Source organism: Giraffa tippelskirchi, chromosome 3, assembly GCF_054371585.1.
Source record: "Giraffa tippelskirchi isolate mGirTip1 chromosome 3, T2T-mGirTip1v1.2.pri, whole genome shotgun sequence".
In the NCBI taxonomy this organism is placed as follows: Eukaryota; Metazoa; Chordata; class Mammalia; order Artiodactyla; family Giraffidae; genus Giraffa; species Giraffa tippelskirchi.
The window spans coordinates 154,098,126-154,125,393 of record NC_137277.1 but is presented as its reverse complement, the minus strand read 5'-3'; the positions used below and the strand labels follow the sequence as shown (position 1 = coordinate 154,125,393).

Sequence of the window (27,268 nt, the reverse complement as noted above, 5' to 3'; positions counted from 1 at the left end):
AAAAAATTTTTGTAATTCACCATGGATTTAACTACTCTTGCTCATAGAGCAGTGAACTTGGACACTGGCAAAAGATTTTTCAGAATATAATGCTTTCCTTTAAAATAAAAAATGATGACCACAGAAATGAAGATATAAATTACTTTTGACTAAAAGCATAGAAACAGAATTTGAACTTCCAAAGATTCTTATCAGTGATTTAGTGCAACTTTTCATTTGACACATTGAAAAAAAATGAGGTCAAGGGAGGCTAGCTCTTACTCAAGGTCACAAAGCAAATCTATATACTTAGATTTAGAAACTAGCTTTTTAAACTCCTAATTTTATTGTCTTTCCCTCTAGCCTACCCCATTTCTCCTACATCCAAATGTTGCTGCTGCTGCTAAGTCGCTTCAGTCGTGTCCGACTCTGTGCGACCCCACAGATGGCAGCCCACCAGGCTCCTCCGTCCCTGGGATTCTCCAGGCAAGAACACTGGAGTGGGTTGCCATTTCCTTCTCCAATGCATGAAAGTGAAAAGTGAAAGAGAAGTCGCTCAGTCGTGTCCGACTCTTCACGATTCCATGGACTGCAGCCTACCAGGCTCCTCCGCCCATGGGATTTTCCAGGTGAGAGTACTGGAGTGGGGTGCCATTGCCTTCTCTGCATCCAAATGTTAAAGGTGTTAAATATAGAAGTTATATTTTTAAAACTGAAAATAGTTGTTTTTATGCCATGACATTTTGGTCCAATTGGAATAATGGAAGAAGAGTTCATGGAAAATATTATCTATGATGCAGAAAATAAGCTATATTTTAACAGTGCTTTGCAATACCATACTTACTTTTTTCTGAGTTTATATAATTTTAACCTTTTAAAGAATTCACCACACCCGAGAGTTCTGAATTCTCTTACCTTGAACAACAACTTGGTTGCTGGGTACTAGGATTTGCTGTCCATCAGTGGTTTGTGCATACTGCAGGATGGTAGTACCTGGCTGAGTGGCAGCTGCATTGGTCATGGTTAATGTCTGCAGGCCCTGTACCCCATCAGTACCATTGTTAGCCAGCTGTATTGCTCCTCCCTGGGTAATGGCAACTAAAATCCAACAGATTTTATTGTTACAAGTTTAATTAATACCATATAAGACATACATACACTAAATTCAAAGAATAATTTGCAAGATATATCTAGGAGAAATTATTACAGCAGATAACATCACCAAGAAAGATTCTGTATAGTCAAGTAACTTTCTGCTCAGGAAAATCTATATCCAATTTCTAGAATACAAGTATACTCTATGAGTCACATTATAATTTATAATAATGTCAGTTAACAATTAAAAAAATAAAATGAGAAAATGTTAAATTCCATTTGAAGTTATTTGGTTGAGAAGAGGTACCACTCTGTGACCCACACTTCCTTTATTCTGGCATTAATTATGTACTATATTTCTTCTCTACATTCATGTACTTATTAGCACAGACATGGGTATGTAATAGGCACTCAATAAATGATTATTTTCATGCATAATTAATAAAGCAGTTCAGTAGTGCATTCTGTTCTCTTACTCAGTTAGCAATACGTAAAGTATAACAGAAGTCCACTCAATGAGACAACTGAAATGTCCTATGAAACTTAATTATCACAGACCTCTCAGAGTTTAAAACTGGAGCCCAAGATGATCATTTAGAAAAAAGTATCTTATTGCTATTTCTAAGTTACATTGGCCTTCTCATGTAGAATCCATTGATTATTCACATGTGTCATTCATCTGCTCCAAAGGAAATAAATTTTGGCTCATACAAGACATTTTACTTTATTAAAAAAACTGAATTAACCTTTGGTACATGGAAAAAGTTAGTAAGACACTTTTTCCTGTTAAGAGTTCAAGTATTCCAGAAAGAGAAGGACTAAAAAAATCACAATATTACATATAAAACTGCATAATGGATTTTAACCAAGTCAACATGTCTGACTTGAGCATGTTACTTTGTGTCTGTTAGAAGGAAACTATTGATAGTTTGGGATCAACTGTCAGCTAGCTCTGCGTGACTAATATCCCAAGTCATTTGTGTATTAAAAATTATATTATTTACTGTTTAATCAAGAAATAATAACAGTTAATGGCTACGATTTAGTTTAGTAAATGATACCTGTGAAAATTCAGATACTGGCATATACAATCCATCCACTTTAACTAATTCCATAAATTTTACTTATCTTAGACAAGGGGGAAAAAAGAAATATGTAAAAAGTATTCTGAGATTAACAATGCTGGATAACTTGAAAGAATCAGAAGCTTAACAGAATCAAACCACAATTTCTCAATTAGAGTTAATGAGCAAATTCCACTGTATTCAACACACACAGCTTTCTTCTTGACTATATACCAATGAACTCAAGGTGGAAGGAAAGAAGGAAACTAGAAATCAGAAGATCTGGGTTCTAGTCCAAGTTCCATCACTAAACTGTTATTTGAATCTGTTATCTCTTCTGTAAAAATAAAAATATCTGGTTCTAACCCGTAAGTTCAATTGTTATAAAACACAAATGAGACCATGTATATAGGAAAGTACTCTGAAAACTGAAGTCTGATCCTATCAAACATTGTTTTTCTCTTAATATTTATTTATACACGTCATATTTTAAAAGGACTTAAGATTGCTCTCAAAAAAACTAAATTAAAACAAGAAGAAAAAGAAGTAACTAATGTGTATTTAGATGTATATTTATATATATATAATGATTCTATCGCAAAATAAGGAAAGCATATAATTAAACAAACTTAGCTGAGAGTTTGAGTAGCCAAAATGAAGAGAAAAACAATTTTATTTAGTGAAACATGTTTTTCTACCTAAGAATAACATCTTTCAACACTTATTATCAGAGATTGTGAACTAAGTAATCGACAAAATTAATACTAGTGTTAATAAAAAACCACAACCACCAATTTATTGACTACAAATTGATGCAGTCACTGGGAAGGGTAACTGGGCAGGCTGACTAGGATTCAACAATTCGACTCATTAGATGCTCCCCCACTGACAGGATAGGACACTACATACTAAAAGAATGTTCATGTAGCATTATTTGAAACAGTAGAAAAGTCCTAAATATTCATCAGTGTATGTGATTTTTTAAATAAATGTTATATTTACACAGTGAAACACAACGTACCTATTAAAAGAAACCACTTACATAACTATATATGCATATATTTGTCTGTAGTATATAAATAATGTAGGTCTCACATGTATAAAATTACATTTTACATGTGTATGTATAAACAGAATGAAAAAGAATGAAGGATATATACCAAACTCTTACTACTGGGGAGGGATGGGAAGGCCCTTTACTTTTTATTAATACTATAAACCTCTACCATTTGAATTTCCCCAACCATATACTTGTTTTATAAGAAATATATAATATTGTTACATATGTAAGTGGTCATTATATTGATTGTTAATAATAATCAAGAACATAATGTTAAATCAGTTCCATCAAAGTCATATATGCATATACAGAGAGAATAAGGCATAAACATTAATGCATAAAGCCTTTAAAATCTCAAAGTATTAACCTTTAAAACAACCAACTGTTAGAAGCTGGATGGAAGGGGTGTGCCAAATGAAACATCTATTTTTCTGAGCTTTATCTCCCTCAACTTCACTTCCCTATTTGAGATTCTGATATGCCTCTGTCTGAAGAGCATGCCTTCTATTTCTAGTTCATATGAGAACTGCTGTGGTAAATGAATCTCTGTTACTAATAGGACTATGCTATATTCCTCAAGTGTACTAAAGTTGGAGAAAAATAAAGTTCATGTATCAATGTGTTAGGACACATACCTTGAATAGCTCAAACTATTTTGATAAAAAGTACACACATACACCTATTTCTGCCAACGAAGAAGGAAGAGGATGAGTGAACTCTAATAAGCTTACAGAATGGACAGAAGCTTAGTCAAAAATACCTGCCTTCTACTTACTATTAAAAGTTTCATTTTTTTTTGTGAATTGAATTTTTTATTAGAAAAAATGCCATATTTTATTGATCACCATTTATGAGAATCCTACCAAAACACTACAACCAACTGGCCTTGAAGAGAAATAGCACAATGACAGAAAACTCAAAATACTATACCTTTGAGGAGCCTGCAACCAGGCCAACTGAAAATCAACACACAACTCCCACCACCCCACACACAAATATGAACAGGTTATATAAGGAAGCCAAGGCTGAGAAAACACAGCTTTGGTAGAGCTAAAAAGTCTGCTACTTGTTTTTAATATGGCTGGAATGCAAATTACTTATGCAAACCAAGGGCAAGGTGTAACTGGAAAATTATGAACTTGGGAGTCAAACTTTTATACATTTTTCTGACAAAGACTACCCCAGGACATTAGAAAACCGATGTAGTAAAAGAGTTTCAATGTGTACATTTGAGGTGTCATTAAGGAAGAGAGGGAGGGCAACTATATAGTGGGCAGCATTGTATTCAATAAAAAATTAAAATGAAGACATCAATGTGTGAGGCACTGTGGAAGGCAAAAAGATATTGGGAAAAAAGAGAGGAAAAAGGTACCATTCACACAAATGCCTTTGATCAAACAAAGGTAGACCTCAAAAAGTACTTTTGTAACAGATTGAGATGAAAGATAAGAAGAGAGACCCAAGTATCAGAGACATCAGAGAAATGGGAACTTTGATAATTTCTCAAAAGAAATCTTTGCTTTCTGCGAGACAAAAATTGGCCTTAAACATAATCAAAGAATAATTATCTGAAAAACTCATGTTTTCTATTAACATAATATGTTATATGAGGACTGAAATACATTTTTAAGTAGTGGTTTGAAAAACTTCTGAGACTCTCCATGCACCTGAACAAAACAAAGGGCCACTTAAAGGTCTTACATACCTGGGTAATCCTAACTAAACCCTGAAGAAAAGCAAATACTTCTGTTACAAAACTTTGCATATAAGTAAAGGAAATATAACAGTGACAATCAAGATTTAGCAAAGCACAGACTGTTTTTATAAGATTACTTTGAGGAGAATGCAGCCAATAGTTTTTCATCTCATTTTCCAAAACAGAAATATCAATTACTCACTATACTGTCCACTGCTAGTCTGGTAAATTGGAGTTGGCACCGTGACAGTGGTGATGGCAGGTGCTGAAGTCTCCTCTTCAGATTTCTCTTCTTCAATCCTTGGCACTCCTGGTGCATCAGAAGATAAGTCATTCAAAATTTTCCTAGAAAAATAGAGAACTGTATCCGTTAAAATAAAAGTAACATTTACTGGCCAAATACAAAGAAGAGGAAAAGATCAGAAAACTGACAGAAAGTTGACAGTACTTAGGATAGAATTTAAAAATTTTATAGTTTAAATGTAAAAACTTACAATAATAAACAATAAAATTTGCAACATTAAACTAAAAATGAATCAGGGCATCTACATGTCAAAACCATCAGGACTAGAAAAAACACAGATGTATTTCTCCTTACAGTGAACATAAAAAAAGACTATGATTCAAAATCCAGGTGCAATTAAAGAAGAGATGAATAGAAAAACTGGCTATAGGAAAAAAAACCCTTTTGCATGGCAAAGAATGCTTCCCTGGTGGCTCAGCTGGAAAAGAATCCACCTGAATATGGGAGACCTGGGCTCAATCACTGGTTTGGGAAGATCCCCTGGAGAAGGGAACAGCTACCCACTCCAGTATTCCGGCCTGGAGAATTCCATGGACTTTATAGTCCGTAGGGTAAAAGCGCTGGACACAATTGGGGGACTTGCACTTTAATCTAGACACTAGGTTATTTTTTTCTTTTAAACCAATGCAGTCTTATGGTATATTGGCTTTTATGGCAACCACATTTAATCAATGATAATTAAAGAACATTATCTTTTATAGATGAATTCTTAATCCAGAATCCTGTATGGGAATAACGGATTTTATTTTAAACTCAAGTTCAGAAATTTTACCATTATCCTCAACATTTCATCCTATTCGTTTCACTCTATTTCCCTTGGCTGCTATGATCTTTCAAGGTTTTTATTCTACCATCTATTAGGGTACTTTGCCCTTAAGTTTCTGTTATTTGTGGATCTGATAAACATGGCCTTTATGTTTTCAGCTCAGTTACTGATAAAAATACCAAGCCAGATGAAACCAAGTGAGAATCCTTCAAGGACTTCCTCTGGGTAAAAACTGATCACTGTGAAGCTGGGCTGTTCCAATAAAAACCCAGCATGTATTGTTTAATTCCCATTTCTCCAACTTCACAAAAATACCCTAAGAATTTTGATACAGATCTTGTTATAATCAAATTAAGACATACAAGCTAGGTTTTGAGAGTTCATAAACTAAAAGCAAAATAATGGCATACTCCGCTATGGAGGTTTGATTGTAAAGGAAGATACCCTTCTCTACACGTATGTGGTGCCAATTAAGGCCAAAAAAAAAAAAAAAGACTTTTTTCTAACATAAAACTCATGTATCATAAGGTTACAGCTAGGGTTTGCCTAGAACTTATATAGAGAAGCCATGTAGCTTGTTTCTTAGTATCAAGTTGAATTTGCTTCAGAATCAAATGTCTTACATAGTAACACTAGATATATTTCAAAGTTAAAAGATAAAACTAGCTATATTTTGAGAATTATGAGTATAAATAAATACAACACATACTTGGTAACACAGAATTCTCAAGACCTCAATTTACTGGTATTTCTTTAGGATCCCTAATTTAATTATGAGGATAGAGAAAAGGGCTAGCTTAGTAGCCAAGAAAATGGAAAAAAAAATTATAACATTCCCTTGAAAAATAGAAATATATATATATATATATAAATAGAAATAACGTAGGCTAAAGAAGGGAAAAATAAGCTTGAAGTTTATTAAACTATGAATTAAGCTTAAAGATTTGTGGAATTGCTCTTCCTGGAGATATTTAATATGGCTCCAATTTCTATGTAGTACTAAAAACAGTTTTGGTCCATCTTGGAAGCAAGGTATGAATTAGGCAACTTTTGTAGCTGAACATAAAACTGCAGTAAGGTGCCCCTAAAGCACCTTAGGGAATATCACCAAACATCACCCTAAGCAACTATTAAATTAACAAGCAGTTATCATGCTAAGTACCATGGAATAAGAAATATGTTATGAAGTACGTGGTACAGTCTCAGAACTGACTTATAACTAGAAAATGCTATAACCTTATCAAATGTATTCCAATCTTTTAAACAGAAAAACAGCAGCCAGCACAGTCTACAAAAATAGAAGGGAAAAAAAAAATCGGTCTTTATCCAGGATTGTTCAGAGTAAGGCTTCCCTGGTGGCTCAGATGGTAAAGAATCTGCCTGCAATGCAGGAGACCTGGTTTGATCCCTGGGTCAGGAGGACCTCCTGGAGAAGGAAATGGCTATACACTCCAGTATTCTTGCCTGGAAAATCCCATGGACAGAGGAGACTGGTGGGCTACAGTCGATGGGGTCACGAAGAGTCAGACACATGTTCAGATTAAGAAGTGCTCTTATTCTGTATGACAAACTTCAACTTAAAATTTGAGAAAAGCAACTCAAGATGAAAAGACATGCTCTGTATGGTCCTGAATCGAGCATCTAATTGGCCTTCTGACATCTCTTCATCTGTAACTACATAGGGGTACACCTTTATACTTCTGATCCTAAATTCTTTTAACTATTCAATTCCATACCTGTAGGAAGGCCTCCTTGAAAGAATTTCTCTTCGTTTTTGGGAATCGGTTACACTATCCACTGACTCCTGTGAATCTTCACTTTCTGCAATAGTTGAAATCTGAAAATAAAGAAGAACTTTATCATGATAATCAAATTTAGTTCCCATAAAATTTTTATGAATTTTAAGAAAACGTCCAATACAAAAGGGCATTTATCAACCTTATACATGCTTCAGTAGAAAATCAGTTTTTATGGGAGACAATCACACCATCCCTTTCTTCTCCCCTTTTTTCCCATCTTACAGAAGTCAGAGAACCTAAAATTTTTTCGTCAAAACCAAACTATTGTGATATCCAAATTCAGCCTAATCTCTTTTCAGGACTTCTTATAATCAACACTGAATGTATCAGTATCACTTGTCAGTTGTTTTCTTACAGTTAGAACAAAACTACCAAGTAAAATAAAATTCTGACATGAAGGAAAGAATAAATGACTAAATATCTAGCTATCAGTCTACTGATTGTACAAATATTTTCCTTTAACTAATGTGTAAATACTTTTGAGTATATTTACAATTGTACAAATAAGATTGGTGATCCTTCAACCATGTTCCAGATGGCTGTTTCTAGCAATTCTGGAAGAAGTCCTCTGCTACATATAGACATGTTTCAAAGTTGGCAATCCACAGTTTCTATTAAGCAAAACTTCAAGGTAAAGAACTGTGTATTTCTGGAAAGTATGCTTGGATTGAGAAGGAATAAAGGTAAAGTGAATACAGATTTTATGTGGGATAATAATAATAGCAACTAACATTTACTGAGAACTTACTATGTGGCAGATGCTATGTTAAAGCATATACATATATTACATTACTTGGTACTCACTAAAATACAGTAACTTTAGGTGCTAGGTAAGTACCATTAGTATATCCAGTTTATTGATGGAATAACTGAGGCACAAAGAGTTTAAGTAAATCACCCAAGTCACAAAGCTATGACGTAGTGAAGCCACTGTCAACACTTGCCATCTCAAATTAGATGTCCATACTAGCATCAAAATCCTGCTGGTTCCAATCTCAAACTGATTTTGTCAGAAGCAGCAACCCAGAAGCATTTTCAGACCATTTTAGACTAGAACTTCAGTCATTTAGGTCAGCTAGTCTGTCAAATTCACACTGCCAAGCTTCCCTAGGCTAAACAGCAGGAGCCTCCTGCTCTCACCTAACCTAGGTGAGCATGCTGCTGTCGGAGTGAGAGTTAAATTTAACCAAGGCAAAAGGGTCTATGTGGGATAGCGCCTTATCAAAATTTATGGCAAAGGCAGTAAGAACGAACACGTTTAAGAGAAACTTGAGAAATCAAGTATGTGGTTCGAGCCTAAGGGTTCTGGAGAGCAGGCAGTCATATTCGGAGGGCTTTGTGATACACACTCACTTTAAAATGAAGTTTGTTAAATCTAGTAATGTTTCACAAAATAGATCTACAATAAAGTAATGTATGTGCCCCTTAAAAGTCCTATAGACCTGTGATTCATGGTAGGGTTAACAACACTATAGTTACTGCCAAAGGAACACATGGAACACTTTCCCACTATCTGTAGCTGCTGTGAACTAGCTCACTCAGCAGTCTCTACACAGACTTTCTCAAAGATGTAGAGCTGATGAGGAGTTGTAAAGCCTTAGCAGAGAATCAGAATTTCAAGGGATAACAAGATCAAACTCAAAGTGAATAACCTGACAAATGTTTACCCTCATTAATGTTTTTTAGAAACTTAGTTTCTCTACTATTCTGTCTTTTTTTGTTTAACTCTCATTCTTACAACCTTCTTTCAAGGATATATAATGACTTAGCACACTCTTCCAAGTTGAAAGTCATTAAAATAACAATTTTAAAACATGTTACATAAACCACCCATAGACAATTTTGAAATGAAACAAATTAACATTGCTTTTTAAATATATGGCCTTTAATTTTTTCCCCCAAACTCAATGCATCTATTGCTCCCAGTTGAACAGTCTCCCATTCCTCTTACCTGAAACAATCTGTCAATTCACACAAAAGGAACTAACTTATACTCTACGAGTGCAATTTAAAAAAAAAATTGAAGTATGACTGCTATACAATGTAATTTATAGGTATACAGTATAGTGAGTCACAATTTTTAAAGGCTATATTCCATATACAGTTATAAAATATTGGCTATATTCCCTGTGTTGCACAATAAATTCTTATAGCTTATTTTATACATAATAGTTTGTACCTTAGTCCCCTACTCCTATATTGCTGCTTTCCTCATCCCTATCCCCACAGGTACCCACTAGTTTGTTCTCTGTATCTGTGAGTCCGTTTCTTTCTTAATATATTCACTAGTTTGTTGTATTTTTAAGATTCCACATATAATCATATGTACTGCAATTTTTTAAATGTAAAGGGAATTCAGAACTATTTAATACTACTTAATGAATGTAGTATTTCCTCTTTGGTGGAATACTATCCAGAGAGAACTTAGAATTATGAATATGAAGCCAATTCCTATGGACTATCTACCAAAAAACAAACCCCTCCCACAACCAAAACCCAACAAAAAACCAAAAACCCCCCAAACCACTAAACTCTCATTTCTTAAGACTATTAATCACCATTAAAATCCTTTTTAATAACAGATCAACACATACTTAATAGGTTATTAAAAATAACATGAAAAACTATATCCCACTTGTAAGTATCAAAGACTACCATCACATTCCAATGACAGAGCCCCTTCCTCTGGTTTTCACCTCCTGCCACTTCTATTATTAATCCCTTCCTGAGTTCCTTAAATAGGACTTTAATCATGGCCACTTTTAGGTCAAGAAATTTTTAAAAAGCCAAACCCATCACTGAACCTGTGAAGTTTTAGATCTGTATTTCTCAATATTCTCTTTATTTGTTAAAACAAAGTTTGTTAAAAACCCATACCTCCTGTTTATAAGAAGGAAAAAAACTCCCTATTTTGATGTTATTTGAAATGTCAAAATAAAATATACAGTGACTGGCACAAAATTTTAAAAATGGTTGTATTAGATGTTTTCTCAAACTATACATAGTCCCCTGAAAACTTAAGCACTTTCCTGGAGTACAGTTCAGGCTCAGGTTTAGGTATAGTTGTTTATTCACTGGATCAAGGAGTTTAATAAATGTCTAGAGCAGTTATCTCCAAACTATTTTGATCTGCAGATCTCCCTTATAAATAATAAAATTTGATATAAGCACATACATTTATTTGCAAGTTTTAAGTGTTATCTGTATCATAAAACAAATTAATTTTTAAAGAGTCAGGATAAGTATTAAAATACATTTGTAAATTTCTTAATATTTCATAGCAACAAGAGTGATGTGTTTTAATACGGTTCATTAAGAAACCATTTAATATTTCATAACAGTGACTCAAAAATCTGATTCTAAGCCTGGACTTTCTGAAATGTGATCTGACATCTGCAACTGCTGAAAAAAGGAGCTCATGACATGTAGATATAGGAGTAAGTGCTTTGTGGACGGGCTTACTAAATAAAACCATCTTTTTTTTTCACTTTCTTCTATCAATCGCACAAACTTTTGATGAGATTTACTAGTATATTTTCATCTCCCTGACTCTTGGTCAGTTATTACATGCTCATAAAAGCTTTTATATTTTAACAAATAAGTTCAACACCCACTTAAACTCTAGAATACTTCTGAATACTTTGGAAAACTCTATTTCCAGAATTTTAAAAAGTATATACATTTGAGTTTCTAAGTGACAAATTTATACTGTTTTCAGTTAAAAAAAAAGTATGGGAACATTTTCAAACTTCTATATTCAAAATATTCTGTCCAAAGCACGATTTCCTTTCAAAATGCAGGTATTCTCTCATACATTGTTAAAATGTCACCTTCTCTCAGTTGAAAAGAATTTTTTTTTCAAAAATATCTGTTAGCTAACATATCCTTTATAGGTCATCTCTTGCTTGCCATCATTATAAAGATCAGCAACTTTGGAACACTTGTCTTATGTAAAAACAAACAAGTAACATCCTTGTGTTTGTTCAGCAACTTAAATATTTGCTATATGATAACCATTGGGTATCTTGCACAAAAGATTTTTATTGTTGTTCCCATAACATTATAAAGTATTGTAAAGGCTGTATCAAAAATTTCAGTGCCAACCACAATCTCTCTTGCTCACTCTATTCAGGCCATGTCGTCTTGCTATTCTTTGGTATGTAAAGCATACTCTCACTTTTGGGCCTCTGGACTTGCTTTTATTATTTGTATGGCTTAGCCTCCTTCACTGCTTTCTAGTTTTCTGCTCTTTGTGTTCCCTGACCACTCTACATAAAATAAAATACCGTTGCCTCCACATCATTCTCTATCCCTTTCCCCTGCTTTAATTATCTTCCCAGCACTTATCCTCACCTGACATATTTTATTTTTTCATTGTCTCTCTTCGCTCAAATGTGATCTTCATGAGAATAGAGAAGTATTATTTGCTCACTGCTGTCTTTCACAGCACCTAGAACAGTGACTGGCACATAGCATGTGATCAATAAAAATTTGTTGAAGGAATGAATGTAATAATTTAAGGTAACATAATCCATAAATCCTATGAAATGTTTTAACTGCATTGTATTAAAAATGCATCCAAAATTAACAAATAAAAAGTGAGGATGATACTGTTAACTTCTATACATTTGTATAACTCCCATTATTTTTGTGGGAATTTTTACATAATCTGTGATATCTGACTTACACGTATACATAAGGGATAAGTTAGAGCACTGATGAATATGAAATATTAGTAAAGCTTAGTTTCTAATCCTCTGAGATAAAAAAAAGATAAACAGAAATCTTAATATCTTATTCTCACATCAAGAGAAATATACCTTATATATTTTGGAAATGCTGTTCTAGAATACTAATATTTTTCCATCAAGAAGTTTGAGGAATCAGTTCTCTCCTTGTTTGATCACCTCTTCTGTTATAAACCATTCTCTAATGATTAATTCTAATCACTGTTAACCAGCTGAAATGATCACTGAAATTTAATAGCTTCTCCATGGTTTAGGGCCTTTAAATTAAAAATACTGTTTGTGTTTCTGTTTGTAGAATTCAGTTTTCTAATTATAAGCACAGCTCACACATTTCTACAAGCTAATGGTCATTATTATTATTCTTACCACAAAGTAAAGCTTAAAATTAAGAATATAATCAACTAAACATCATTTATTAAAACCAATGTTTATAATGTTAGCAAATTTTGTGGTAATTTTTGTGTGTTCTTTATAGAAAGACCTCCTACCGTAAGTGAAAAAGAAAAAGTAAAGGTTAATGTGAGATCTGGAATCTAGGTCTCCTGACTAGGAGGTCAGGTTCTTTCCACTATTATCAAGAGGAAGATACGAGCAGGGAATTAGTAATGGCATACATCATACAAACAAGTTAGGCAGCATTCAATGAAATAAAAACTGAGACAAAAAAGAGGAGACTACTGTTCAATCAGTGTGGCTCTATAGAAATATCAAATTCCTCAGTCTTTACCTGGACTATACCATCTATTTAGCAACAACAAATTCCTTTTCAATATTACAACTTGATGATGTTACTTATATAAAAACATTCATTCTTCTTTCTCCCTCTACCCCTGCCCTAAATGTCCAAGCAAATGAAAAGCACAGAGATCAAATGAAGCAGAGGTGAGTTAACATCTAGTATATCCTTTGATGACACCAATAGAAGACAAAGAAGGGACTTCTCCCCTCTACAAGTATCAATCAACCTGGCTACTGTACTCAAGGGAAAAATAGCTCTCACCCACAAGATGACAACATGGATGGTGAAGAGGAAACAAAGCAATGTCAATTATAAATGGCTGAAGAAAAACAGGTATTTACTTGGTCTGGACATTTTTTTAATGGGAAGGATGTGGAAGATAGGGAAAGGAAGTCCAATAGAAAAAGAAGTTAAATTTGCTTGTTTCTGAGGATAGAATTGGTACCACTAGGTAATACTTTTAGAAAGATATTCTGGTTCACCTCAGGGAAGAATATTTTAGCAATTACCGCTGATTATAAACTGGTTACCTCTGGAGATTGCCTCCTTTCTCTGAAAGAGCTGAAGTAATGCCAGACTGCAGTTTGGAGGAGGAGAGAAGGATGTAAATAGGGAAACTAAGTAATAGATTAAGGGCTGGATAGGTAACAAGTTTGGCCTAGACCTAGAAGATAGGTAAGATTTTTATTCAAACCTTGAGTTCCATGTTTAGAGAGAAGGGACAAAGATATAAAGAATAATTTCTCACCTTCCTTTCTAAAAATAGGACCTAGGACTCACCTGAGTTCCGGAGAAAAGTCTTTTTAAGTCCTTACAGGAAGACTGTGAAGCAAAAAATATGAAATGGGAGGCTGGGGTTATGGCCTACTTGAATGAACATTCTTTTTTTTCCTTCCCCAATAAGCTCATTGCAAAGATGTATACTGCCCTAGTTTCCCTACAGTTTAGTAGAGGTTTACAAGCCTTTATTCCCCTTGGATCCAAATTAAAGGAACAATCTCTCCAAAGAATAAGATAACATGCATGGAAAAATCCCTGATTCTTAAGGTACACTTACTGAAGGTATCATTTCGAAGTTGTATATACTCTAACTTAAGACTCCTAAACATAGTTGTTTTTCTCTAAATTCAAATAATACCTTAGGTAAGGTTGTTAATTTTTGACAAGGGTTATTTTTTCCAATTGCATGTTTAGAAAGTAATTACAAAATTATTACTTTGCATCTTATTTCCCTGAGGTACCCTTATAGTCTCTCCCAACATTTCCACTTTATCCCGTATACTTTATGATTTTTCCCAATCCTTTCTTTCCCTCCAGTTTAAGAAACAGTTTTTTATTATGTCTGTTCTTGTGTATATATGTTCTTATACTTAAAGTGACTATACAGATGCAGCATATTCCATAATTACTATAAAATAAAACTCTAGACATGTTCCTATTTTCATAATGAAAGGAAGAGAAATATGGCTATAAACGACAGTTATGAAAGTAGATGCAGAACTTTTTATACACATACCTGAACTGTCTGGACTTGTGGAGACTGAATAACTGATGGCTGGGCCGCCTGAATAACTCCATGGACTTGAACTGTCTGCCCATTGGGCAGCTGTACTAAAGTTACGGTGGGAGCAGATGATGTTGCGTGAGCTGCTGGCATAGATACCTATGGTGTTGAACATGGAAAAAAATTACCATCACAGATACCTCCTTGGGAGTACTCATGTTTAATATGAAGCAACTTTTTAGCAGCAAAAGGATGACCGTTCTGCTAGGTTAAGTACTCAATGGTGTGAAAGGAGCTAACATTAAACTTAATATTCTTTTTGAAAAAAAAAAAACACAACAAAACACTACAAATACTTCCCACGCCCCCCCACTTTTAAACTCCTCTCAAATGACAAAAATAAAAAAACTGTTTTAATGTAATATCAAAATATGTAACACAGACTTTTTTTTGAACACTAAATACCGCTTTATTTGTACAGTGCTTTACATTTTCCCACCTGCTTTCATATTCAATTTCTCATTTGCTCTTTGAAGAAATCAGACTGGGTTAGAATAAGAGTTATCCCCATATTCTCTCCTCACTGAGAGACAGAAACATGAAGTGCTCAAAGAGATTACCCAAGATCAGGAGATAAGCTAGCTTTGAAGGATGTAAAATTCTTCAGAATATCATGTGTTAAATTAAGCCATGTTCTAAAGTATAACTGTTCCCAAACTTGGGCGAAGCTTAGCTACTAAGTCTAAAACAAATACACATTTTACAGTATAAAGCATATTTTTCTCTTGCAAACTTATTACAAGTATGCCTTTCATTCACGAGGAAGTACAAACTGAAAATTTCTATCCCCTCCCAGCACTGAACTGGTAATAGTTGATATTTTAAGGATTTATCTTCCTCTTGAAGAGATAAGGGGGCAGAATTGAGAGAATTTGAGAAACCAGTTTTCTCCTGAGGCACAAAAGGCAATTTTAATAAGTCAACACCCAGGTTAAAAGGGCTCTTAAGTCATACATTATCTATCAGATAGTATAGTATTTATGGTTCCTGTGCTTGAATGTGTTTGGGGGTAGCAATTTTATTTGTCCATTTGGTAAACAGTTACTGGGGAATTTAATGAAAGTCATGTGATCATATACTCTTTCCTTGGACTGCAAGGAGATCAAACCAGTCAGTCCCAAAGGAAATCAGTCCTGAATATTCATTGGAAGGACTGATGCTGAAGCTGAAGCCCCAATACTTTGGCCACCTGATGTGAAGAAATGACTCATTGGAAAAGACCCTGATGCTGGGAAAGATTGAAGGTAGGAAGAGAAGGGGACGACAGAGGATGAGATGGTTGGATGGCATCACTGACTCGATGGACATGCCTTTGAGCAAGCTCCGGGAGTTGGTGATGGACAGGGAGGCCTGGTGTGCTACAGTCCATGAGATCGACTCAGTTCATGAGTCGTTCAACTGAGTGACTGAACTCAACTACTGGGGATATGTGTGCCAGAACAATGCTAGAACTGCAACTACAGAAATGAGAAAGACATAGGTTTCTGCCCTTAAAGAAATTATTAAGGCATGTGTATGAAGGAATGGGGAAAAGACCACAAATAAATATAATTCAATGAAGTAATGAAATATAATTCAATGAAGTAATGAAGTCTGCAAAGAGAAAAATGGACACACTGAGGAGAGCTATCCCACTCAAAGCAAGAGGAGGAGAGGCTACCAGGGAAGTATGTTAATTTGAAACAAAGCATATGAGTTAAAAAAAAAAAAAGAGTAAGACGTGTTCTTCCGAGTTGCAGAGGGGAGGCACAGAACTTCACGCAGAGGGTGACACTGGGAAAAGAAAAGAGAAATAGCAATGTCTCTACATGGCAGAGAGGGATGACCAGCAGTTAGTACTACTGGAACATGTAAGTGTGTTACTGTAGGAAGTGTGTAGAGATGGAATAACAGGCAGGGACCAGATGGGCTAGTCATGAAATCTTATACAAGTTACATTAAAGAATTTGCATTTTATCGTGAGATTGGAAAAAACACTGAAGGGCTTTTGAACTCCTGAATATCATAGTGAGGCTTGCATTTTAGATAGATCACTTTACTTTAGTGGTAGTGTTAAAGATACTTATTTCAGAGGAAGAAAAAAGTAGAGGTGAGACCAACTGAGAAAGTCTATATAGAGCAGTAAAAGTGAAGGCCAGCAATTAGGCACTAGTTATATTAGGGATGGAAATAATATAAGTGATTTAATGAAAATTCAGGAGGCAGACCAGAAAGGGATTTATGAATGACTAATGGAAGGAAATGAGAGAGAAATCAAAGACGACCCACATAGTTCACATGTGTCTGAAAATGGGTAAACTATGCCAAACAGAGAACACAAGAAGCAGCTTGTGGGTGGCTGGGGTACTGGTGGAAAACGATGGAATTGATATGACATCTGAATTTGTAGAGATGTTTACAAGGCAGTTAAATATTTGACTATAAAGCTTGGGGGAAAGATACCTACTAACAGCAGAGGCTAAGGTCATGAGCTTCCCCTATGGACAGTGAGGAAGTCCTTCCTTATCAATCACTTTTTTTCTGGCCACTATAAATCTTACTTAGTTTTACCTGGTTCTCAAAATGTGATCCAGGGATTACCTCCACTAGAGTTACATAGGGTGCCTGTTTATAAAGTCAGAACCTCTGACAGACCCAAGGATATGTTCCCCGACATCAAGGTTGGAGAACCAACACTGTAAATTATTCAGAATATCTCATATCAATGGAAAGCTCTTCTAATATTTGAAGCAATTAGTATGTTCTCTTCTGAGTATTCTATAAGGTAAATATAACAAGCTAACTTAACAAATAATCCTCTTTCTACACTAATCATTTCACATAATGTTTCCTCTCATTGTAAATTTAGAAAATTCAGATACACCAATATAGAAAAAAATCACTTATATTCCTACCACTCAGAGCTAATCACTTGATATTTTTGCTGTAGATACACGTGTTTTTAAAGATGCATACATACTCAATTTTTATAGCACTATCACAGAATCTTTCAAATCCATTCTAAATATCTCTTCATACCATTAATAGTATTCTTTAATGGTTTTAATGACTGTATAATGGTAAAAATTACATAATTTAATAAATTCCTTATTACTATTTAGGTTTTCAAATTTGCCTGTTACAAGAAAGTTAATTTACAACAGTATTGCAACAATCATCCTTTCACCCAACTCTATTTAAAACCCTCCATAAAAATTAACATTCTCATCCTCAAAACCAACATGTTTTTTCTACTTTAAAAGAAATACTTGTAAATTCCAAAAGTAAAATAAGACATTTCATTATTATTTTAGATTGATTTTCCTCCTTCATTAGTTAGGCTGAATTTGTTTTTTTTACGTTTAATGGTCAAATCACAATGGTCTTGACAATTTTATTATAAATTTCTAGTTTACTACTTGACAACAAAAATAGGTATCAGAATTCTCAAAAAAAAACCCCTCTGTAATTAGGTACTAAAGAGAACAACAACAAAATTTACAAAAGTGAATAGACACTACTTCTCCTAAAACTCAAGTATCATGTCATTCCACTTATCAGTGATTATATGCTAATTGAACATGTGCATATAGTTTTGTCCCTTCCCGAATTTCCAATTAAGCTTCATGAAACTGATTTTGTTTTTACAGGCATAATCACACCAGCCGAGAAGAATGGGAAAGGAAATAACAGTAAGAGTTTTGGAGGCTGGAAACAGGTGGGTGAATGGTAACAAACTTGGAAGACTTCAGAGGGCCAACTCATGAGGCAGAGGCAGGGACAGCTTGATTCGTGCCAGAAAGTCCTTAAGAGGCTCAGAATCTAAGGCACCCTAGAAGGTAGAGTGAAAGGAGGGGCTGAAGATAAGGAAGCGGACTGAAGGCTCTTTGAAAAGCAAGTAGATCCCCTCCTCACTCTCTGTGAACGGACACTAATCTCCCCTACGAGGACAGAAAAACGTTGGTTTATTTTCTGATGGAAGGTTTCTTGACTGCTCGACACCAGGCATTGCTGAGGTGAGGTACTAAACTCCAGTCTTCTTCCACTGGTTGGCTCACAGGTCTTTACTTATATGCGACCCCATGGACTGCAGACTACCAGGCTCCTCTGTCCATGGGATTTTCCAGGCAAGAGTACTGAAGTGGGGTGCCATCGCCTTCTCCTTACTTATATGCAGGAGACAGTAAAGCTTTTCTCTGGGAACTGGACCAACAAACACCAAGTTAAGAAGAAAGACTTAACATAATGACACTGGGATGCCACCCTACCACGAAGCTCACAACTCACCGACGTCAAGCCCCAAACATACACACAACATCCAACACAGGTTTTTGGTCACCTACTTTTAAATGTAGGCCAACAACCACAAGTTATTAAATATCTGAGGAAAGCTTCTTATATGAAAGATAGTGACCAGAAAAAGGAGAGGAAAACTGTATACAGAAGAAAATCTATGTAGAGAGGAGAAAACTTAAAACTTAATATTATCAGAGATAAAGAGAAAATACTGCCTGCATGAAACATAAAAAAATTAAAAGTGAAAGTGTTAGTCGCTCAGTCATGTCTGACTCTGCGATCCCATGGACTGTAGCCCACCATGCTCCTCTGTCCATGGAATTCTCCAGGCAAGAATACTGGAGTGGGTAGCCATTTCCTTCTCCTGGGTATCTTCCCGACCCAAGGATCAAAACCGGTCTCCTGCATTGCAGGCAGATTCTTTCCTGTCTGAGCCACCAGGGAAGCCTAAAACAAACAGGATACTATTAAAATACAAAAGGATTGTTCAGAAACAAAAGGAACTCTTGGAAACATGATAGCAGAAATAAAAAAAAATCCGACAGATGGGGTGAAATGTGAAGCTGAAGAAATCTCTGAGGGCAGAGCAAAAAGACTGAAAACAGGAGAGAAAAGATGAGAAAATTAGAGAAACAGTCCTAGAGGTATTAACATCTGGATCACAAGAATCCAAGAGATAAAAGAGAAAGAAGAGGGAGAGAAAAAATTATCAACCAAATAACTTAAGGAAATTGCCCAGAATTGAAGACCCGAGTTTCCACTAAAAGAAAAAAAAAAAAGGGCCCACTGAATACTACTACACAATCGATGGTAACGATTCAAGGCCTTGATAATGAAATGGTGAAACACTGTGAACAGAGATTTTTACAAGATAACAAGAGATACAAAGTAAGAAATGGGTTTAGTCTTTTGAAACATCAATACTAGAAATTAACTGTGCCTTAAAAATTTGAAAAACATTTTCTTTACCAAGAATTCTTTACCCAGTCAAACTTGCTCAAGGAACCCCTGGAAACAAAACTCCATAAGAGAAAGACAGTAGGAAGGCAATCAATCTCCAGAATGACGTTACACAGCAGACGTGGAGGACAACCAGACCAGAAGAATGGTGTCCCGAGAGATAGGTATGTTGAGGACTGTCATCACCAAGATCCCTGCTGGTACTGTATCTTCTTTTTACCAGAGGGCTGAGTGCTTGGATGAGTCTCGATTCCTATCTGTCCACATTTGCCTTGACATGTACTAACGAGGCCCTGATGCTTTCACCTTTGTTCTTGCACCTGCTTCATCTTGACGACGTTTACTTCATCCCTAAATATATTCTGCTTTGCCTTATTCCTCAGGGCTGGAGGTGGGCCCCGGTGATCTCAGGAGAAAACACAAAACATCCTACTGCTTCTGACTACCAGAAGACCTAGTATTTGGCCCTAGTATTCCCGCTAGAGACCTAGTATTTGACCCGTATTTTAGCTCAGTGTGGTGACCATATGTGATTAGCCCTCCATTTCCCAAGATCCATTCTTGCTCATGACTCCTGTAGGAGAGCTTTTAAACTCTCTGGGAAGCAGAAGATCCACATCCCAGCACCTCTGCTAGGATTATTTTCTCTTGAGAGCTTTCATCTGAAAGAGGCAACATCCCACTCTTCTTATCTAGCAGGTTATTTGTTTGCTATTTGGTTTTTATATTAACCACTTTTCTCACTCATATATAACATAATGCCAATAAATGTTAATAAAACATTTGAGGAAAAATACGTAAGAACAAAAAATAAAGATGAGAATATAACTTTAGAATGTTTAAGACAAAGACAAAATGAAAGAACTATGAATCATACTTTAAGAAATACAGGGACAAAAACTATCATCTTTGATATTTACTTGTGTGTCAATTTATTTGTTTATTCTATCTTTTTCGTTTAAGCACATGTAAATTTAGCCCTTCAGATTTTGTGTCCCCATGCCCCCAAATAAATCTATATGATATGAAAAAAAAAAAAAACCCAGTTATCATATTAGGTTTTATTCCTTCAAGAGACCATCTACCCATCAGTTTAAATGTAATTATCCTGAATCATGTCACTACTACAAATAGTGTGTTAGTATTTAACAATACATTTTTCTATGTTACTGAATACTGTCATTTCTAAAATTAGGCTGATACTAAATAAATAGGAATTTTGATATTCTAAGAATGTTACCACTCATTCTATGTATATCTCTAATAAAAACTAAGTTCTCTTGTATTTAAAACATATTCCTCTTAGAAGAGACAACTTGGAATCTCTCCATGTTTTTATACCTGGGCTAATGTGGCAATCTGTGGCTGGGCTTGAACTGTCATTTGCTGGCTTTCAGCTTCTGTTACAGCTGCATCTCCACTCTGCTGGTTCTCTGCTCCAGATTCCATGGTCATTTAGTTACCTACAATAATATGGAAGAGTGTTACAAGCACTACAGTGCTTTGTGCTTTTGTGGTTTTAAAGGCAATTTTCAAGTTATAAAAAGGTATATGTGGTGGTTAGGTTAGCAGATGCACTCAAAAATCTAGTTAAACTACAATGTAGTTGGATTACTGTCAGACTTGTCCAAATATGCTGAGCTGTAAAAGTTCTAGTTTTTTCAAAAAAAGAAAAAAGCTTTTTCCTTTTACTTCCCAATATTACTCCATCTGTTACAGAAGACGGGATTCCCCTCTTCCATGAATCTGTCCTAATAAGGAGAGGAAGGGCAGCAGCAAAGTTTCAAAATGTATCAATCAGGTGAGGGAAGGCAGAGAGCAGAAGTGAGCTGATGACAGGGTCTATGAGATACTGGCTTCAAGGTACCTCCTATAAAGGTATTCCCTCTATCATAGGGAAGAAACAGAAAAATTATAACCTACTTCCCCAGGAAATTGCTGGTGGTTAAGACAAAACAGCCCAAGTTTCAAGAGCTCAACTTATAGCTCTTGACACAGAGTCAAATTAGAGACCTCAAACACGGAAAAGGTTCTTTTGTGTTCTGACTCCTTACCCTATATAATGTGCAACACTCCGCACACGTGCATGTATACACACAAACAACACACACACAATAAAACACTTAAAAATTTTAACTGTGAGATTCTGGATAAATTAATCAAGGCTGATCCTTTTAGATCCTGCTTTGCTAAGAGTTTAGAATGTTTGTTAGATCTGGCACTGGGTGACTGCAAAAGTATAGAGCAATTCCCAGCAGCGGACACTACTTTGAGGTTAGGAAACCTGATTATATATAGCAGATATAACTGGGGGAGGAACTGTGTCTCAAGGAGTCACAATAAAAGCGATTATTTCTTATTGTGTACTATTGTTATCATTCAGTTCCTAACATATTACCTGTCAAAAATAAATTTAATAGTAAGAACTACTTATGGTGATTTGATAAACAACACAAAAACTCCAATGCTTTTTCAGAATTTATTATGTTTATTTTATAACTCTGAAATTGATAATCAAAATAGTCATTAATCCTTATGTGATTATTACATGCCATCAAAATGGATCACATACTAACATTCTGCCACCATTCACAGGAGTCTATAAAATGTTTTTACAAGTGACAGTTAAAAATGAAAATATCTCTGTGGAAATGAATAATTCAGAAATAAAGAAGCCACAAAACAAATGACAAAGGAAAAGATCAACAGATTTGACTACATAATTATTTAAAATATTAACAAGACAAAAGCCACCAAGACAAGTACACAAGGAGAAAATATCTCATACATACAATCAACACAATAACATCTAGAATACAGAGAAACTACTACTCAGTAAGAAACTCTTATTATTGACTTACAAAGATAGAATTTTTTTTGGAATAGTAAAAAACTAGAAACAAGTATCCATCATTAGGAGGACCATTAAAAAAATTAAAGCAATGAAAAGCAACAAAGTCTAACTATAATGGAATGACAAATAAAGCTTTCCAAGACCGTGAAATGGCAAGTTATAGAACGTATTATAAAGTAGAACACCATTTACATTAAAAAAAAAAATGTAAAACAAATTGTTATAAAGGTATATGCATGGAAAAGGGGTAGAAATTATAACTGAACCAAAATAAGTGGTGGCTCTGAAAAGAGAAAGATTTGGTAGAATTGTATATGATGATTTTCACCTTTTACTTTTATATATTTCAGTACTTTTATTTATTTTTTTTCTTTCTTTGAGCATGGATTCAGGATTATGTGTGCAATTAAAGAAATTTTAATACCAGAAATGATGGGTAACATTTTGAAAATATGAACCAAAAGCTTTATTTCAGTCATGATTTTGAGATATCCACTGATAAAAACTTTTTAATCTGATACTTATAATATAAAGTTAGTATTTGTTCAAAATTTACCTAAACTGTTTACCCCAATTTCCAAAGAGTAAAAATAACTATTTTTTTAAAAGAATTGTAAAATAACTTTACTACCCCCTGTGATAATTCTTTAAGTTGTACACTTAAAATTGATCCTCTTTTAAACTAAACAGTTTCAGACAGACTTAAAAGTAACAAAAAACAACATCAAAAAATAGTTTGTGAATACTAAATATGGTCCATACTGTTGCTCTGGAAGAAAACATGAAAGCAAAAAAATCTAACCTTAACAACAATAAAACAAGTAAATGATCCATTTGAGGACAGCACTGAGTCAAGCTAAATAACAGCAGAAACCCACAAACTTTTCTCTATCTTCTCCTCCAAATCATCAACTTAATGAGAACAAAGATAAACACAAATTTACCATCATAATACTTTTTTGTAGACAGAGAATACACAACCATTTTGGAAAGACTTCAGTCCAAGCCACATTTTGTTTTTTAAATTTTCTGGCTGCACCACGCCACATGTGGAATCTTTCCCACCAACCATCAAACACACATCCCCCTAGCACTGGAAACATGGAGTCTTAACCACTGGACCACCTGGGAAGTCCGCCACATTTTTTTTTTAACCTACGCTGTCATCCAAATAGTTTCACCCTACAATCTGATTAAAAGTAACTCAAAGCACAGATCATACTTCTGTTTACTTTTCAATATGTTAGAGCCACTTAATTTTCTTTTAACATTTAAGGTGTGTGCGTGCTAAATCACTTCAGTCGTGTCTGACTTTTTGCGACCCTGTGGACTGCAGCCCATCAGGCTCCTCTGTCCATGGGATTCTCCAGGCAAGGATACTGGAATGGGTTGCTATGCCCTTCCCCAGGGGAACTTTCTGACCCAGGGACTGAATCCATGTCTCCTGTATCTCCTGCACTGGCAGGCCGGTTCTTTACCACTAGTGCCACCTGGAAAGGGTATCATTGCAACCTGCTTCAGAAAATAAAATATTTATGATTCTATAATAAAAGAATAAAACCATTAGTTAACATAAGTAATTATAGTTACAAGGTCACATTCAAAGAAAGAATGTGATTTCCATCTTCTTCCCTCCCCAACTAGATATTATTTCACTTACTTTTAATTTTCTTCTAAAGACAAAGTGTGGTATTTACAATGGTGAGGATCCCCCATGTAAATAAACTGCCAGTGTTTCATTACCATTTCATTCTGGAAGACAACCAAACCTTTTTCAAAGTGGGGGACAGCCATATTAATTAGCTTGAGTAGATATCAACCACTTGAGCAACAGAACAATTGTTGTCTTTCATCAGTTAATTCAGGCCTTTCTCAAAGTACAAGTGAGAATCATTAAAGGAAAAACAATTTGTTTCAGGTAAGAAATTCAAGAGTCAACTAAAACAGAAACTGTTCTTCTGGTTTTTACCTTGAAGGTACTGAAACAGCAGTCTCCAACTAAACTAAATTAGCATTTAATGTGAGCACATTAATTATGACTTTGAAAGCTTTTACTCCTTTGTATCTTCAGGTGGAGAGAGAAGAGATAATAAGGTATGATGTGTACAGTCTTCAATTTTTCTATTAACCCAGGAACAGTCTTAATCAACAGAGCAGTATTCAGACACAGGATTATTTAACAGAGCCAATATACGGGTTTCCAAAATTACTTGAAGAAAGGAGATTCCTAACTGATTATACAAATGAAATGCATTTTGGGAGTGCAAAAACAAGCAAAAGACCGAATAAGCAAAGATCAGGTACATATGAAGTCAGATAGAATGTTGTAAAAACACTGGATCTGGAACATTAGAAACAACAGATCTTTAGAAATCATGGAAAATCTAGTATTAGCTTGACCATTTGTCAAGAATTCCTGAGTTCTTCCAATAATTCTGAATTCCAAAATTTATTTGGGAATGATATTTAAGATTTAGGTATTTTCATGATTTATCCCTAAAAATAGAACGCAATTCTTTGAAAACTATGAACTTAAAAATGAATTTCAAAATAGTGTCATGCCTAAAAAAATTTTTTTTAAATAAATTCATTCACAAAGACATGCCATTTTGCTATAAGGGTCTTCAGAGTTCTATCTCCTAACATGAGAAACAGGGAATGATTCTGCAGTATTATGCGCCTCACCTTGAGCAAAACAAAGAATGCTGTTCTGAATAGTTGGGAAATAGCCTAACATCTGATGGAAAACTGGAGCTGTCATCAAGTGGTCATGGGACAAATTAAGTTTTTTGTGTTCTAGTTTCCGCATCTGAAAACAAGAGATGGATAAAAAGATCTCTCTCAACTTTAAATGCTTTGATCTTAGGAAGTGACAACACAAGATGCATGCACGCACACATAACTATGCAGGCCACTTAATATTTATTACCTCCTTTTACTGTATGGTTCATAGTAAAGACGATGGACTAGAAATACATCACCTAGCCTCTTAATCTTGGGCAAATATAAAAATATTACCATTCAGATATATTATGATACATAAAATTTATCAGTTTAACAGTCCTTTTCTCAATTTTCAAAGAGGATAAAGCAGCTTTTTTCTTTCCATCTTAGAAAGTTTCAAGAAATTTATCTGACTAGGATTGTATCACTTTTGTACCTTTATATAGTCAAGACAATTGATATTCAAAAATTTCAATATAGTTAGGGTAAACATTCCAGTAAACTGTCAAATGACTGCTTCCATGATATTTAAGAACAGAGTATGCTGCAATAGTCAAGAGTGGTGGAATGCCAAACACTGAGGATAAACACAGTATTAATAGATTTGGGGATTTATTTTCTGACAAGAAAAATGGTATAAGCAAAGACTAATTACAGTAGGCCTTTAGAGAAATGAGTGAGTCAGTGGCTGGTGTCTTATTTTGTATAAAGGATAAAATATAAAGATGGTCATTCCTAATCAATCTGCAGCTACTAGGGCAAAAAGAGAAGATGAGAATGATGTCTCCAAGTTAAGTTAATGGGTTTAGAATTTTTATGTTGCAATGTATTTTACTCTGTAAAGCAATATATCCTGAGGTAACTCACCAGAAGTGAATAATTCACTGTTCTTAAACCAACAGGATCTTCCATTTTAATAACTTACATTATATACAGTATACTTGTATTATATCTGAGTACTTACATGTTGAGCACCGTTCAAGTTACTGGAGATGAAGAAATAAATTTTTTAAAAACTCTGTGGAATTTATATTCTAGTGTGTGGAAATAAAAGAGAGAAAGTATAACAAGTAAAAACGTAACAAATCAGAACACAGTTAAGTGTTGGGTAAAATATAAGGGTGGGAAGGATGCTGAGGGATTTTTAATAGTATAAAAGTGGATCAGCATAAAGCCCTCATGGATAAGGCAGCATGCAAATTCACCTACCCAGCACCTATACAGAACTATACCAAATCAGGGAGAAATTTCTGGCGGTCCCAAATTCTGTAATAAAGGTCAATGAACAAGAAAGCAAGCCTGTATCATCACTTTTGCTACCATTAAGTGAAAGTAAAGAATGTTGTAAATCTTCACCTTGTTCTTTACCCTAAAATACTCTGAACTTTAAGAAGTGCCCAGGTCCTTAAGATCCTAAACATTCTAGCTCAAGTTTATGAAAAATAAATCCATCTCTCTCACAAGTTTACTTTTTAATCCCTTAAATCTATGACAAACGTAATCCAGTTTAGAATGAGAGGTTCAGTATTCATAGAAATGAACTGTGAATTTTGACTCTGAAGAAGAAATAATACATCCGTAACTAACAGAACATATGAATATAGGCCATGGTTTTTAAAATGCAGATGACCTTTTATTACA

General features: G+C 34.7%; 1 protein-coding gene and 1 long non-coding RNA gene across 16 annotated transcripts in view; one reads left to right on the top strand and one right to left on the bottom strand.

The window, feature by feature from the left end:
- CREB1 (cAMP responsive element binding protein 1) overlaps window positions 1–27,268 on the bottom strand; it is a 52,733-nt gene that overhangs the window by 12,419 nt on the left and 13,046 nt on the right. For 11 of the 15 annotated variants that reach the window (XR_014079064.1, XR_014079065.1, XR_014079066.1 and 8 more), the window contains exons 2-6: window positions 21,391–21,512; window positions 14,767–14,913; window positions 7,701–7,801; window positions 5,097–5,239; window positions 895–1,077 (exon numbers count right to left, since the gene is read on the bottom strand). Coding sequence is in view for 8 of the 15 variants with exons in the window: in XM_081578153.1 (XP_081434279.1) it covers window positions 895–1,077; window positions 5,097–5,239; window positions 7,701–7,801; window positions 14,767–14,913; window positions 21,391–21,504 (688 nt within the window). In the remaining 7 variants the exon portion in view is untranslated. Of the gene's footprint in view, window positions 1–894; window positions 1,078–5,096; window positions 5,240–7,700; window positions 7,802–12,116; window positions 12,226–14,030; window positions 14,073–14,766; window positions 14,914–21,390; window positions 21,513–27,268 lie in introns of those variants that run through there. The other 4 variants (XM_081578149.1, XM_081578150.1, XM_081578155.1 and 1 more) reach the window with 3 other exon arrangements.
- On the top strand, window positions 343–19,627 carry LOC145541504 (uncharacterized). Its single transcript, XR_014079073.1, has 4 exons — window positions 343–608; window positions 11,105–13,583; window positions 15,913–16,058; window positions 18,444–19,627. It is a non-coding gene; the product is annotated as an uncharacterized LOC145541504 (long non-coding RNA).